The 17,418-nt window shown below is 25.9% G+C and overlaps 1 protein-coding gene across 3 annotated transcripts in view; it reads right to left on the bottom strand.

Moving 5' to 3' along the window:
• The window catches only part of LOC112594986 (transcription factor 21), a 42,267-nt gene extending 25,062 nt beyond the window's left edge, over positions 1 to 17,205 (bottom strand). Inside the window, exons 1-2 of one of the 3 annotated variants that reach the window (XR_003114680.1) lie at positions 16,998 to 17,205; positions 8,021 to 8,357 (exon numbers count right to left, since the gene is read on the bottom strand). Coding sequence is in view for 2 of the 3 variants with exons in the window: in XM_025340042.1 (XP_025195827.1) it covers positions 8,021 to 8,350 (330 nt within the window). In the remaining variant the exon portion in view is untranslated. The remainder of the gene's footprint in view (positions 1 to 8,020; positions 8,358 to 16,997) is intronic. The other 2 variants (XM_025340042.1, XM_025340041.1) reach the window with 2 other exon arrangements.
• Positions 17,206 to 17,418: the final 213 nt, after the last annotated feature.

Here is a 17,418-nt window from a genome sequence, read left to right as displayed (position 1 = left end):
CATGAATCTATCTATGCATATCGCGTGTGTGTATTATGTATCATTTCATTGGAGAATAAAACATCAGGAACTAAGCAAATTAATTCAAGCTACACAATTTTAACAGAAAAAAAAAATACGTAAAAATATAAAAACCCTATCTCCAGTGTTCATTGATTATCAACAAAATAATAATATAATAGTTACATACCTAAACACGAAACTCTAACACGTGCACTAAGTGTGTGAAAAAATAATATAAACACATGACGGACATAAACAATGTAATTTATGAAACATGCTCATCCCTTTTTTTCATTTAATTATTATTAATTTATTCAAATTCTATTTCATGGAATTTTTAAAGACTAAATTTTTACATTCTTAAGATTTTTATTACTACCTAAGGAATATTCTGCGACAATAAGGCTTTTTTTTCTCAAAAGCCCCCCCCCCATATTTTAAAAATATTGATGTATTTAATTCAAAATTATACAAGCTAGTAGTTCTTCAGTAATTAAAATGTTTTTATAGAGAATAATAAAATAGTCCTTAAAAATAAATCATTTTACGAAAATATAAAATAGATTTAATATCAGATCTAGTATTAACTATACTAGATCATTTCTATTGATTATAAGTTATAACCAACATGTTCAAATCATCAAAAAACCTATATCCAAAAATATTATTCTTAGTTGGTACACAAAATTTAATTACTCATTCAAATTTTAGTACTCTTTAAGCATATTATTTAAATATTCCGAAAAGTTAGATTTTAAATAACTGCATTATGGTAGAAGAAAAAGGAGATAAGTGTGCAATGTTGAATCACCTGTGTATTTTGGTACACATTATATAATACAAATCTACTCCGTTGGCCGTAGCGCCTTTACACATAAATATAACTTAGACGGCATTGATTGGTGTGCAACGATAGACGAGAAGGATAAGGGAAAAAATTTAAGGGTTTCGAACACTCACAAATAATCCAAATAAAATCTAGCGATGTAGGTTTACGTGAGATCTTTAAGGTTTACGGATGTTTGCCGAGTATCGTAAAGAACAACTCATGTTTTCGTTCGGAAATTTATTGACGATACATCACTGAGTTTTATGTATAAATAACATAGCAACTCTGTAACCATGATACGGATCTCAGTTTTTCTTTTCCTTTTATTACTCTGTAGCCTATATAATAAATATATAATTTTATGCACGCGCATAAAACGCGTCGAAGAACGCGTCTTATGATCGAGACGATTATTTAGTTACGCGTTACACGTGTACGACAACTGCAGTTCGACAATGTTATTATTGTTATATGATGTGTTTATATCAGAATGCTGTGCAGCGAAAAAATAGAATACGTTATGATCGAAATAATAAATATTTATACAAACACATCAAACATATTTTTTTTTTTTTTTTTTGTCTCGAAAACGTGAAAACTTATACCCGATGTATGACCTAATGACCTGTCGGTTGCGGGCGGGTTCACTTTCCTTCAAAAATGAGATATCGTTTTCCTCCGCCGCCGTCCATTTCCCTACAAAATATTATATTATTTATGAAGCCTGCGCCAGTGTTGTGGACCGTATTACAAAGTAAGCGAGTAACAGTCGATAACATCGTAACATTATAAATTTTATTAAGCCTAATTATTAAGATATGTACAAGATGTATACACGGGTACAAATACGTACATAGGTTAAATTGTGTACCAGTTTAGTTATCACTTATCACCGATCATTATGTTGGTTTTTATGGTCTCATAAAAAACTTCACTCGTATGAAACAGACATGCAAATGTTTCGTTGAGATATTTCGCTATATTTTTAGTATTGAACTGTACGCGACTAGTGACTATCGAGTCGAATGCGTTTTATGGTTATTGTATTTGTCTCGAGTTTTAATTTTTAAAAGTTCTCGTGGCAAACCTTTAATAATTCGCGTAAATTACAAATGTTTTTAATGAAAATATTACGTATAAACGAAAATCAATATCACTTTGGCAATGTTGTTTAATTACTTGCCAAGCAGTAATGTACACAAATAAAATTAAATAAATAGTTCTAATAATCTAATGAGTTACATAAAAATTTTTATGATAGTTTGCCAGAAAATGAAAAAATAAACAAACCAAAAAATAGTGAAAACTACATGTAAACGAAAAGCAATTGATGATTTATTCTCATGATAAAAAAAATATATACTATTAAAGAACTTGGAAAAAATTATACCAAATGTTCAAATTTAAATAATACTGATATTTATGAAATCCAGAAAAATATTTATGCAACCCGTTAATCTTTACTCAACGAAAAATATTGAAGAGATAGATTAAAACAACTTTTGAAGAACAATTCTTTCTCGTTATTGATAATGGTAAAAATATATTAACATTTTCCAAGTATGAAAATCTAAAAATATTATATGATTCTGAAAATAGACAATAGTACAATAGTACATATTTTATTTACAGTGCCAAACATTTTACCCAAATGTTTACAATACATGGCTATAGAAATGAACATTATATTATACCAGTTGTGTTTTGTCTTGTAAACAATAAGCCCACTGACACATATGTTAATACATTTAACCATATAATCAATGTGCTGAATTAAAATTGACACTATATCTAAAAATTAAAACAATTGATTTTGAACAAGCTATTCATGAAGCTGTTTCCATAGTATGGCTCAATACACTTTTAGTGAGTTTGTAGATTTCATCTAATAATATAATGGTTTTGAAAATTCAAAGTTTTGGTTTAGTTCAAGATTACAAAGATACAAATTATGAAATTAACTCTTGGATTAGAAATACGTTTGGGATAAAATTCTGACTCCAAAAGAAGTTCTTATATGTTTTGTTGAAGATATTATGTCCATAACGCCAAAATAGAGTAATTAAGTATAGTAACTATTTATTAGATACTTACATTTCATAAAACACTATATTTCTAGTATTTTCACCATTTATTTGAGTAGAATTATTCTTTTCGTTATTACAAATTACTAATGCATGTGAGCCGTTTCATTTGCATTTTTAAGAAAATCTTTGTAAATAAAAACCAAATATATTTATATGAAAAAAATTAAAACATATATCTATTATAAAATAAAAAGTATTGTTATAGTCTACAGAGTAAAAAAGTGGTGTGAAACAATCGATAATACTATCAGTAAATTAGAAAACGAAGAAATTTATAGGTAATGCAAAAAGTAAAATAATTATTCATTTGTCTAGTATTTCTTTTCTTTAAACACATTTTCATTAATTTCAGGAATGCTGTACAATCATAAAAAGATTTAGGTAACTAATTGTTAATTAAATTTTATTTTATTTTTATATATTTTTGCTAATTATTTTATTTGTTTGAAATATGCGCATTATTTTAATTCTTAATTTCTCAGTGAATAAAACGGTATCTCATTTTTGAAGGGAAACGGCTACGGCCGCGGGTTTAAGATCTCAATGTTAAATGACAAAATAAAAATAAAATGCATTAAAATTAAATATGACGCCTGTTATAGGCGTAGACCTACGTGTTTGCAACATTGTATGGGTATGAATTATTATAAAAATGTATAGTATAATTTTACTGATAAATTTTTACTAAATTTTCATTTTTAATAGTGTTTATTATGTGACATGAATCGATATTAATCAATAATTAAACACCTGTTATTAGTCGTTTTTCTTTTATTGCGCTCATTTTATTATTCAATTAATGATCATGCATTTTTTTTAAATTATTTTAAAATGATTTATTACCATAAAAGCTAAAAGGTTCTAGTTTTGGACGGATAGACTAAAAAAATATTTTACACTCGAAAAAAAAAGTCGACAATTTGCGACACATCGGATTTGCATTTTGAAAATCTACAGAGGTAAGATACAATCATTAAATTTAATCTATCGAAAAACGACATAACCGGCAAATAGAATAAAGTGTTTTACTTTCAAAAATTATAAAAATTTGGTAAACAAAATTATTGCGATGTAAATTACTAAAACATAACGTTAACTCCAATTTATATAGGTATATATACGTATATTTAAATTATTTTCTTAATTAAATTAGCAGTTCTCAATTTATACTTAACTTTGTTCCAGTAATATTTTGACAAAAGAAAAAAAACCTTTAACAAACCTATAGAGTATTCATTATTTATTTACTTTAGAAGTTTCAATTACTACAATTGATTAAGTGGACTAAAGTGCATATATATATTTATGCTTTCTTTCCTCGAAAAAAACAAATGGTCAAGATAAAATGTATGATTTAAAATCCAATCAAAACAATAATAGATATTTATAAAAAAAATTTAATTATGTTTCGATCACTTTATATTGTTTAATCATTCTGTGGACTGAGTTTAATAGTTTTAATTACTTTATGTAATTAAGTCAAAGAAGTATGATATTATTGCTATTGAATATTGAATGCATTTTCATAACATTAAATTTATCAAATTATTTAATACCCTAGTTACCATTATTTATCTTGTCAAGTTTTCAAACATGTGTTATCAATAGTAAATTATTTTTCAGAAATAATACTTCATTCAAATGTAATCGTAATATAATACAATCGTAACTCATTATTTATTGAGTAGTAAGATAATTAGAATATATCAAATAAACGGTTTATAAAATTATGATTTATCTGAATTTAATAAAAATTATTTTAATAATAAAAAACAACTGTAGGTATTATACATTATTGATTAATAAGTAAAAATCACGTATATAGAGATTTATTATTTATAATTGTAACTTCAAATGTTAAGTCGATGAAAATCAAATAAAAATAAAGTTTGATAACTTACTCAAAAATATATCATTATTATTGAACAAATGTAATTAAATACATTTAAATGAGTCGAGTTCGTTATTCGATTCAGTAATGAAAATGAAAATGTTAATAATTATAAATAATATTTTAAGTATTTAAATATATTAAAAAAAAAAAAAAGTATACCAATCACAGCAAAACCAACCACTTCAAACAATATTTCAACGAAAATTAATCAAGTCCATTTCTTTATGGTAAATTAAGCTCTAAACAAATTAATCATACACCTTTTTGCAATCACTAATGAACCGACCAATTTCCTTTACACGATAAAAATTTGTCGAACCCTTGATTAAATTGTATTAAGTTTGATTATTATTATTATTATTTTATATTGCGAGATTGGAAGAAATTATATTATATCAATGAAAAGAACTGTAATAATTACGCTCTAGAGAATAATATGCTCGTAAGATTTAAAAATTCAATAATTCCACCGATCAATTTATTATTAGTGATGCTGTACGACCGGATATAGCTATTTACTATTTTCGTACACGAACTGTTTTTAAATGCAATATCGTTAATGCACCAAAGACATAAATTTATAATTATATTCACCTTATCTATATACACGAGTTACTCGGTACACTTATTATATGACCATATGGAACAACTATAATGTAGGGCAAGCGCCGACGCAACGTTTGCCATTGTACATACAATATTAGTTCGTTAAATCAAAAAAAAAAAGTTCTTTCTGTTTTATTTCGTGAAAATCAAATTAATAATTATTTTATCAACACATATTGCTGTTCAATAAAAATGAAAAAAGGATATAACATTATTATATGTCTATCAGCATATTATAACGTATTATCGCACAAGTACGCCACCGAGTGCTTAGTTCATGGTCCATATTATTTGAATATATAATTCTACAAACGAAAAATGAGCAAACTCGTCGATTCGTTTAGTGTTTTTCAGCAGGCCGACAATATTCAATTTATAGCTGGATTTTACGTTTTAATACAATATTTTCGATAAGTGATGACAAGATAATTTCAAAACGATTTAAAATAATTAGCTCCCCTTCTCTTCTCATGAGTCTTCGAGAAAAATGATTTGAAAATTGTTAAATATTTTTTAATGTTTCACTTTACGAGTGATTTATATTAGGTTTAAATCATAATAACTGCGTATTAATATCCGTGTGTTTGAATACAAAATTTGAGAGAGTAATCTTAAGCCTCGTGCCTATTTACGCCTCATTTTTAATTGCGTTGATATAATTATAAATTATTATAAATACAATTGAACATTTTATTTTTAAAAGTTTTTTATGATTGATCTATAGATTTATAAAAACTATACATCAGAGTGAGGCCATCTGTGTGTACTGTCAATTACAAAGACATTTTACTTGGATAGTTTTTGTTTACAGATAAATTATATTACATGCTGGTACATTAAATTAAATTATAAATAGGAAATGTCGACTCTTTCAAGATTTTTAAAATATTAATGTTAGACTAGTGGACTCAATACCTGTCCATTTTGATGAGGAGTGTTTCCCGAACTATTCAAATTTACACAGTGTTCACATAACTGACGAATTGAATACGTACACAAAAACGTCGTTGTCGCATTTGACAACTCGAACAAATGCCATCTTCGTCCTGAAGACGACATGTATACACACGGTTTGCTAAATGTTGTGCCATAAATTTTACCAAAATAGAATTTCACTTAAAAACCGAAAGTATTCACAGTTATTACAGTCTTCTATGTTCGTTCGCTAATACAGTGCCGTCCCGAGGGCAGGGCAAACAGGGCTCTCGCACAGGGCCTCGCACCTCGAAAAGTCTCGCATATATACAATTATATAATATATCGTGTAAATAAAAATATTTCCAAAAATTTTATCAACGACTTAAAATTTAAATATATTTTAGATAAAACCAATATTTGCAAGATGAAAATAACGTTTTTACAACAAACTGACTGTTCTTAGAATATAACACACAGCATTATTACATTTTGAATAGTTAATATAGATACTGCAGATACGTATTATTAAAATATTGTAATAGTATATGTTTAATTTCGTAGCAATTTAGATGATCCTTTCATAATCTTTTACATGTAACAAATAACGTATACATTTATTAATGAAAAACAGAAGGCTATCAGATCAAGTACGTAGAAATTTTCGTAATGGGCAGGTGGTACTCGAATACCTATAAAAAGATTGAGAGCCGCTACTCTAGTGTACTTATGGATTTTGATATTATATTGCAAGTCCAGGGGCCTTGTAAACCTGAGAATGACACTATAGTTTCCACAAATAAATGAATAATTATTTTCGCCAAGGCGTTTATTGCTATGTGATATCATAAAGTAAGTATACATACTACATAACGTCAAACATGTGAATTTAATTAATTAAATTAATATCGAGTAAATTTTCAGTACACATTTTCTTACAATATTAAACCAAAAGCAACTAATTAAAAAAAAAAAAAATTGTAATATTTAACGAACGAAACGCGATAATTTGGCCGCCGTTAACGTTTGCAGTATTACTATTTTAATATGTATACGTACATCATACATTAATAATCATGTTTAGGAGTGACGTCATGTTTTAGTTATCACTCTTGTGTCTAGTTCGGTTAAATTATTAAATTGTGTGCATAATTAACACGTATTTAGACTACTAAATCGTGGTTTGACGTATTTCGAAAAAATGCTCTGTAACACTTTTAACATTTCTATTTTGCAGAAACAATATTATTATTTATCGGTTATTTCTTACTGTTGTTTTCACTGTGTTGTTTAATTAAAACTTTTTAGGAATTTGAAAAAAAAACCTTATTACAATATAACATTACGTAACCGGAATAATAACAGTGTACATTTTTGTCATTAACCACTTAATGCAATTAATCATTATTTTAAGTGTGTTTATATGTACGTATAATTATCATAAGTGGACTTGGGTTTTCATATTCTATTGTAACTTTTGAATCTGATCCTTTTTAACGGCGATAGGGATAAAAAACTTATGGTCAAGAATGAACATTAGTTTAAAGTCGATTATTTAGAAGGATAAAGTATTATCCATATTTGGAAATAATTATCCAATAATCCATGATAATGATTAATTCTACTTACCTATAGTGTATTTGCTCGATATTAGTATATAATGTAACGTATAAGTTTAATACTTACCATGGCATAGTTTATTGGTTGCGCAGATGTGACCGCAACCTGAGTCCCGGTCTCTCCCTGGTCCGCGATGTGCTCGGTAGTCGTTAGCAACGAGCTCAAGTGTGCTATATATGTGGTGGCCAACCTTAGCGTGTCCAACTTAGACAGTTTTGTGTCAGCTGGCACCCACGGCAGTGTGGTCTTGAGTCGGCCGAACGCCTTGCTTAGCACACGCATCCGAGCCCTCTCCCTTGCGTTGGCTGCATTCCTCGGACAACCGTCTTCCAGTAAGTCCCGCTGCTGCTGTTGATGTTGCTGTTCCAACCACCAGTCCGGTCTGCGTCTGCCCATGTCACATCTGCGACAATGTACGATTGAATAAACTATTTAATTAATTTCAGTAGCAATTGTACGAGCAAAGTTTTCTTTTTTTAGTGTAGAGGCGACAGGGGTGGTACACACTCATAACAGCTATCTACCAATGTTTTGTGTACTACACTGTTATATTAGTGCTCATTACTATAGAATAAATAAAATTTGAAATGTATTGAACACTATATTTTAAAAACATAGCTGTATTCCTCCCTCTTTTTTTATTATAGTATATAAACAACCAAATTTTCATTTTTTAAATCCAATTTTCACATTTTCTAAATACTTTGAAGTGATCGATCACCAAATAAATGTCTAATATACGTATTATATTGAGAACCCACTCACGCGTTTTCGCCATTAAAATTTAAAACATACGTACACGTATAATGGTATAAATGTATAATCGTATACCAACGTTTTTTTCTGATGCGATAATTAAATATGAGCTCTTTTTTAATAGAATGCAATACAAATCGTCATTTTTTGAAAAGCAAAACATCTTTGCATTCTTTGGGGATATAGTGGGACACTTAGCTCGAAAGTAATACTGTCCCGTCCAACGCGGGACGTATGGTTACGTAATACGTTAAACATACATCACACATACACATATAAAAATATTATATATATATATATATATAGGTACATCTCAACCTAATTCGTCATCCCATCTACACAGAGCTTACACTTTCATTACTATATAGTGACAGTAAAATTCGCCACTTTATAGCCTTATTACACTGTCTCAATCTACGAGTACGTTAATCACCCGTACAGTAATGTAGTATACATACCTACAAATGTCGTTTTCGTTAGGAGATACAAATGTAAAGACATACACAAAAAAATAATACACTATAATAAGCATATAAGTTATAAATTGAAATCAAAATTAAAAAAAAAAAAATAACGCTTTTTTATATTGCACTTGTGTTCCATTTTTTTTCTTTAAATTTCATCCGCGTTCTACAAAAAGTCAAAAACATTGAATGGTGCGCATACCAGTAATTTATAGTTTAATAATGTTTCTCAATTCCTACTACACGTCTACACTTTTATATGAGCTACATAACATGTACATTCAATTAAATTGTTAAAATATTATACAGTGTGTAGATAAATTAAAACATCGGTGTACGTTCAATTGTCAATTTGCTATACTCATCTATTATCTATGAGGGTCTATTACACGCCCAAAATGAAATATTTTTCGAGAAGTAGAAATTAACGATTTTTTTACTGATTATAATATATTTTATGAATTTTTTAAACACAAAGAATCAGTTATTCTTTTAGAAACTTAAAAACTTATTACTTAGATTTTTTTTATGAAATAATATGTAGTTTTTTTTTTGTTCATAATACAATATTAAATAGTTTTTTTTAAGATTCACCATTTTAACATATCTTTCTACATAATTAAAATTAACAAATTAATGATTTAAGTAAAAAAGGATTGAGTCATGTTATTAATAAAAATTAAATACATATTATATTTATATATTTATTACACACCATACTTAGATAAAATTAATATAGAGAAATATTTTTAAAATACATCATGTACGTTATTGCACTAAAAATAATGAATTTTGACATAGAAGGAATTTCTGATATGTGTGATAATAATATTTATGCTAAAACATGGTAGACGGTTGTAATAGATTAACTATTTATTATTCTCTTACGTATAATTGAAAACTATCCTTAAACAATATGTCTAAGTATTATAAAAACAACAACAACAACAACAACAACGATTTGAAAGTTTAAATACTTATCAAGTAAAATATTATATCTTTGTTTTAATCGCCAGTTTTTTAATATATGACACATAAAGATACATTTTAAATGACCACCCATTGTATATTATGAATTCTGCTTTACTTGAATTATAATTCTACTTTATTAATTTCAATTACCTACTTTGTACAATTTTTAAAAACAAATCATGATGTTTTTCCAAACTTAATTTATGTTACATATTTTACATTATCAATCATAATATAATATAACGCGTAATATCTACAGTAAGGCAATGAAATTAAACGCATACTTGAATAAATAAAAATAAAATATACATCATGAGTATAACTTTATGAGATTATGCATTGAGTTGTAGATATTAAAGACAAATTATTTGGAATATAATTAATAATATCTATGATCATTGTTCATCAACGCCCATCAGAAAAATTTTAATGAAACTGCCATTTATTTTAAATTTATTCGGGCAAAATTATTGAAAAAGTAATAGATTTATTTAAATTAAAAATAAACAACACAAATTATGTTACACTAACAATAATCTTTTTTTCAATTCTATTCTTTTGAAAATAAATTATTCGTGTTAATAGTTCTCGTAAAATGTTATTTTTGTAAGGGAAAACAATATAAACGATTAGTTTCATTGTATTGTTTAATTATTATTTACTATTAGTTATACGTATAATGTCTACCATTTTTATTTTATTTTATTGTATATACTATATATGTAACACCTAAGTATTTATTCTTCAGATATCATAATCACATATAAAAATTTTTTTTTTTTTTTAATTAAAAACAATAAAACAATAACGAAGACTATTAATATGCGTCTAATATAATTAATACACATTTAGGAATCACTCAGAATCAGTTTGAAATATGAATAATAATTAAAAATATCTTTAGATAATATTTTAAGTATTTCATATAAATGCATACTCCGTCTAAACGGTAATTTCAATAATCAATACAGCGAACATACTAAACCATATTATAGATTTTACAGCTGAGTTGTACTTTAACGCATACTTCAGTATAAGTATTATATATTGCAATACTTGAATAGAGATAACTATACTGACGCAGTAGGCAAAGTAGCAAAATTTATCCCGTGTTTAAGTCGTGTCAACCGCGACCCAGGAATTGCATAAAATCCAAAATGTGCGGTACAGTTTAAAAGGGACGGCGATGAATTTTCGTGAAAAACATAATACGTTACACAGATATCGACTCGCGGTACAAACGCGATCCGTCCGTCAAAAAGAAAGATTATTTTGAGGTATTAGTTGTTATTAATTGCCCGCGACAACAATAATAATAATGAAAAAAAAATTAATAGATAGGGTATATATATATATTATATATATAGACGTGATTGATTGTGATAGTGACTAATTACTAACTGACGAGAAAAAAAAATGCATTTTCGCCGCCGTGCGACAATGCTGCGCAGTGTAACACGTGTGCAGTTGTATTCCACTCTCTTTATGGCCCCGAGACCGTTTTGTTTACGGTAAACCGTGTGAACCCTTTCTTCTTTCCACATCCGTTTGCACCGTTTCACATCCACTGCAAAGTTATCGTACAAGCAATTTCACTACAAAACACTACACCTTAACGCCATACCCATTATACAACCGTATACCTGCAGAAGTTAAAGGTAAGTATCAACGCGAAACGTTCGCCGATTCATCCATACTCATAAAAATATGATATAAATCTCGATACGAATACCAATAAAATATATCACTGTAGAAACGTGCGTTGCACGTATACCATGTTTGGCGTACATACCTACTTGTCTATAAAAGTATAAGCACGCACGGTGGCGGTGCAATATATTATTATGTAAAACTAGTTTTTCAACCACCGCTGCACCCGATCATAATAATAATAATAATATGTGAACGCAAAATATTAATTTTAAATTTCATGTGATGTTTATAGCTCGGTTGTACATTTTCTAACGACCGTTCGCTAAAATGTTCAACACCCGCAAAGTACGAGATTGAATACGGTTCTAACAAGAGCTCCAGATTATGAAATTTATTAACATAATCAATATACATTAAAAGTAAAGACTGGATTTATATGCATTTTAAATTGTAAAACATGCAAGAAAAAAATGCATAACATGCAAAATATAATTTAAATTTTTATTAAATTTTTTATTTGATTTTAATTTTGCAGTGATAATTATTTATTATTTTTATTTAAATTTTCATAAACAAAAAGTATAAGATATATGATATAGCAAGTATACAATACAAAAATTTAATTTGTTAAATTGTGATTTAATTTTTAATCATTAGGTAATACATTGTAAAAAATATTTTATTAAAATTAAATAATAGATACATTGGTGATATAAATTGAAAAAAAATACAGTTTAATGTAGTAATTAATTAGGTAAACAATAAGTTATTAAAAGTTATTCTTTAAGACATAAAATATTTGATATCATATAAACGTACGTTCCTATAATTTGATTTTTTTGCTCAATACCTTTTTGGATCGTTATAGGTGTATATTTTTACGGTTTTTTATTAAAATATGCAAAAATATCCAGAATATTCACTAACATCAGAATATGCAAAAAGATCCAGAATATTCACTAACGTCAGAATACGAAAAGTATATAAAAATATACAGTACAAAATTTTGATACTAAATCAATCAATTAATAATTTATGGATATTTATAGAAAATAGCAGCATGCATTTCATGCAAAACTCGGTCTTTAATTATCAGTAGAGATCATAATATACGTTTCGATGAAATCGTTTATTAAACATAAATAATTGTATTATATCCGAATGTGATTGAAACGTGCATTTCGATGCGTAATATTTTTCTCAATTTTTAAAAAATAAAAATACGTCGCTCTACGATATTAATATTATCTAATCGATACTAATATGTTATCTATGTATATAGGTTTTTACCTATTGTAGCTATGATTATAATTTGTAGATAATAGGTTTGAGATCGAAATCGATAGAATACCGAATAAGTTAACAAAGGCGAATAAACAAAATTATCTTTACTGATTGTCTTTCATTAAAATATGACGTTTATGTTGCCGTTATTCGTCTTGAGAAAATTATACGTAAATCGTGTTTTTAGTTAAGGTTTGATCTTACGATAGTAATGCATTTTAAAATCTATTTGTTGATAAAATATTTGTTCCCTTTCCTGATAGTTTCCTTATGATTTGTCACTGACGTACTTTTCTCCGATGTGAAAGTTGTTCGACTGGTGAATGAACAAAAAAATAAATAGTTCTCGGACAAAATAATGTTTTATAAATTAATTGAATGTTAAAAAAAATATTTATATTGACAATATTATCTACAAAATCTTGTTTTTGAACAAATTTACTCATGTTTATATTATTAATTTGTAATAATTACCATAGTACAATCTGCCTAAATATGTATGAATTAATTATTACACCACTGGGTAAATATCAAACGTCAATAAAATTTAAAATAAATTGTATGATATCGTATTCCTACGATTTATTATTTTGATAATTTATTGAGAGTATTTCATTTAATTGCATAAATACTATTTATTATTTGTACACATTTTTTTAATCCTTCATTCCGTTAAATTTACTATTAAAATACCATTTGATTTATAAATTTAAGTACAGTAAATATTGAGACAATTTTATATGATCTGATTAACTGAAAAAAAATATGTACATTTAAATTTTAAACATAATGGATTAGGATAATTTAGGTACATATTACAGAACGACATTAATTATGAAATATTAAGGTTCGGTTAATATTATGTTAAGCTACTCATACATGTAAGTATTTAATAGTAATACTTTTTACTATTTGATGTGTTTGAATGTAAGCCAAAAATAAAATATTTAACTACAAGTCATGTAAAATTATTCTAAAAAATATTTCAACAAAAAAATATGTACCTATACGCGAATTTTATTCTAAAAATAATTTAAATTTAAAATCTGACCTTCACATAAACAGTAAACGGGAAAATTGAAAAATTTATATTTTATAAATTTGTTTTAGCATAATTTAAGCATGAATTAATCGTTTATTATAAAGTAAATTTATTAAATTGTACATATTTCAAAATAAAATTTAACCATACAATTTATGAGACAGCATTCCTCAATCAAGTGGACGCATGTGTTAATTCCATCTTACTAACGCATAACAAATTGTATGTTCCGAAAAATTCGCTTACGCTTAATATTACAGTGGATTTATCTGTTCTCAAATTTAAAATTGAGAATACTATACAGTGAATCGCATAGGTTTTTTCATATTTTTGTTTTAAAGCATATTATGAACAATTTTTTCCTTTTTCGTAATTTAATCAACAATCTATTACAAATAGAATAATAACTGAAAGTGATGATCGATTTTGATAATTTCTTGATTATACGATGGAATTACAAAGTTTTGTAGTGAAGAAACTTTGACATTTTAAAATCCTAGATTGTTAGTGCATTTTAAAATGTTTATTACTCGCTTTAGAATTAAAATATAAAAAAATACTTGTAAGATTCACTAGATAATATTTTTACTTTTAAATTGAATAATAGATAAATTCGCTGTAATATTAAACATAAAACAGTTAAATGGATTTTTTCGATTTTTTTTAAATTTTAAGTCAATAATGAGTATGTACAATACTAAAATAAAAAAATTCTCGTAACTTGCTTAAAAATTAAAACACATTTTATTTGATAATAGGTCGATTTGTTCTAAGTTAACAACACAAAATCGGTTCTATTGAAAACTAATTTGCTATGTTATACGTTAGTGAGATGGAGACAACACATGCGAATATAGCAACTTTTTAGTGTATAATATTCATTGCGTTTATAACTTATACGTCACAATATATTTTATTTTAGTTACTTGATATAGAATATAAAAATATAAGTTTTAAATATACCTATTATAATGAATATCACATTATTTTATTAAACAATCAATATTTATTTTTTTCTCATTTTATTTTTTTTTTAATTCCACCATCTTATATTTTTTTAACTATACGTGGACATGTGATTCATGGAAATAAAGTACAAGTTTACCATAAATCATTATAAAATATCTAAGAACTGAAAGATATTATTTTAATATTATAATATAGTAAATATTATTTTAATTATTATTTATGTTGACGTTATATAACAAAATCATTAATGTAAACATTAAAAGCTAACAATATAAATATATTTATTTATATTGTATACACTTTGTATACACTAAATATACAATTTCGTTATATTTAAAACTCAATTTTTTCATTAAACAACCAAACAATTAATTACTCTGTTTATAGTCTTCAAACTTATTGGATGTAGAGAGTTATTGATTTTGTATAATACTTTCGCAAGTATGTCGAGTTGATTCTTACATAATACCTTCAATAGAAATTTTTATTTATATTTTCGTGAAAATTTCACGTTTCACCCTTTAACCATACAATTTCAAAGTTTTGAATATATTAGTTAATATTAGGAATATAAGTATAAAAATTTTAAATAAATAAAAATATTTATTATTATTTTTTTTTTTTTTTTGATTAATAAAAAAATATTTACAATATTTAATTACTTCACTTCAGAAGCAAATTAGATAATTTTTTAGTATATACAATACGAATAATAATGATGAAGAAGATTTTATCCTGTCATAGGTAGGCATGCCAGTTTATGTTTTAAATTTTAGTACTTAACCACTTTTTTCTATGTTATTCTAATGGCATTGTTTATTTAAAATAATTCTTACTAAATTAACAACCAATTTTCTTCATACGCAGTCTTTATAGAATATTAATAATAATTCAAAAATATGTAATCATTCTAACTATATAAGTGATTTTTACCTAACGAACTTTATTTCATTACTAATTAATATAATTAGTATACCTATATTATGTAGTAAATAATTTTACTCAGTTATTTTCTTATGTTACATGTTAAACCATAAAAAAATATTTATAATCAAATTTCAATCAGCTTAGTTAAATAATTTAATATTATTTTACAGTTTTATTAGTCATCTTAATTCAGATTTAAAATTATTTAAAATGTGTTATTATTTGTGTAAATGACTATATTACTTATTTTTGTACATTGAACATTTTTACAATTTTGTATATCATGAGGTAATTTATATTATTAAAATTTCTTGTTCTAATAAATATAATGATATACAAAACAAGTTTGTATTCGTGTAAAAAAAAATATGTAGGTATTTTACGTTTCATGGTCATTCCTTTCGGAAATATGTTTATAGCATATAAATAAATCTACTACAAAATAAATAATATAATATATAGACTTAATAGTATTTAATAATATAATAGAAATACCTTTCTACCTAATATTTTATATATTGTATTAATCATTCAATTAATAATACTACTCATTGTATCTATCATCATAAATATAAAAATAGTTATTTCATGCAAACAAATTAATATTTATGTATAAATTATTATAAGAAAATATGCAATTATAAATATTGTTATTTCTTTACTAAATAACAAAGTAAAATATATTGACGAAGATCTTTAGCAATATAAAATAATGTTTGTAGTTAATTTTAAATTTGAATTAATTTACAATTGTATTTATGTAAGATACTCACAAGTTGAAATACCTATAGTTACTTGTTATTTAATAATAAATTATTTTTTTCCGTGTATGTAAAATAATAACTATTTTATTTTACATCAAATAAATAATAATATAATTATTTCGAAAACTCGAAAAGCATTAAAAAAAAGTTAAGCTAAAATCTATATTATTAGTAAAAAAATATCGTATTTTCGTACAATTGAATACACTTACAATGAATTTTCCGCTCGGCATCCAGCAGCAAAATTAAAGTCATTCAGGGTTCAAAAGAGTCTCATGCTACTAAAAATAAGATGTTTCCGATTTAATGTAATGGGTGGAGTCTTGGTAGGATCTTTAAAAATTGTCTACCAATAGAACATGGTTAGAGGAGGATTTTGTTCGTTTTAAATAGATATCAACCCTGCAATAGACTAGACGAGTTTATTTTTGTTCACACGTGTGTGTTAACCATAAACTGAAGGGCCCCCCACAAAAGAATGTCGTAGTTCGAATGTAAACGAACCAATAGGAAACGTAGTAAAACGGATACACTACATTAAATAAATGTGAAAAAAAATACCAATAATTATCAAAATGCTGAAATTAAGTAGAATAATGTGTTTTATTATATTTAATTAGTAATTTTTAGATG

The sequence above is a fragment of the Melanaphis sacchari genome, unplaced genomic scaffold, assembly GCF_002803265.2.
Source record: "Melanaphis sacchari strain LSU unplaced genomic scaffold, SCAv2.0 Contig24_pilon_pilon, whole genome shotgun sequence".
Taxonomy (NCBI): domain Eukaryota; kingdom Metazoa; phylum Arthropoda; class Insecta; order Hemiptera; family Aphididae; genus Melanaphis; species Melanaphis sacchari.
Note: the sequence above shows the minus strand (reverse complement) of the source record. Positions and strands in the feature narration are given on the sequence as shown.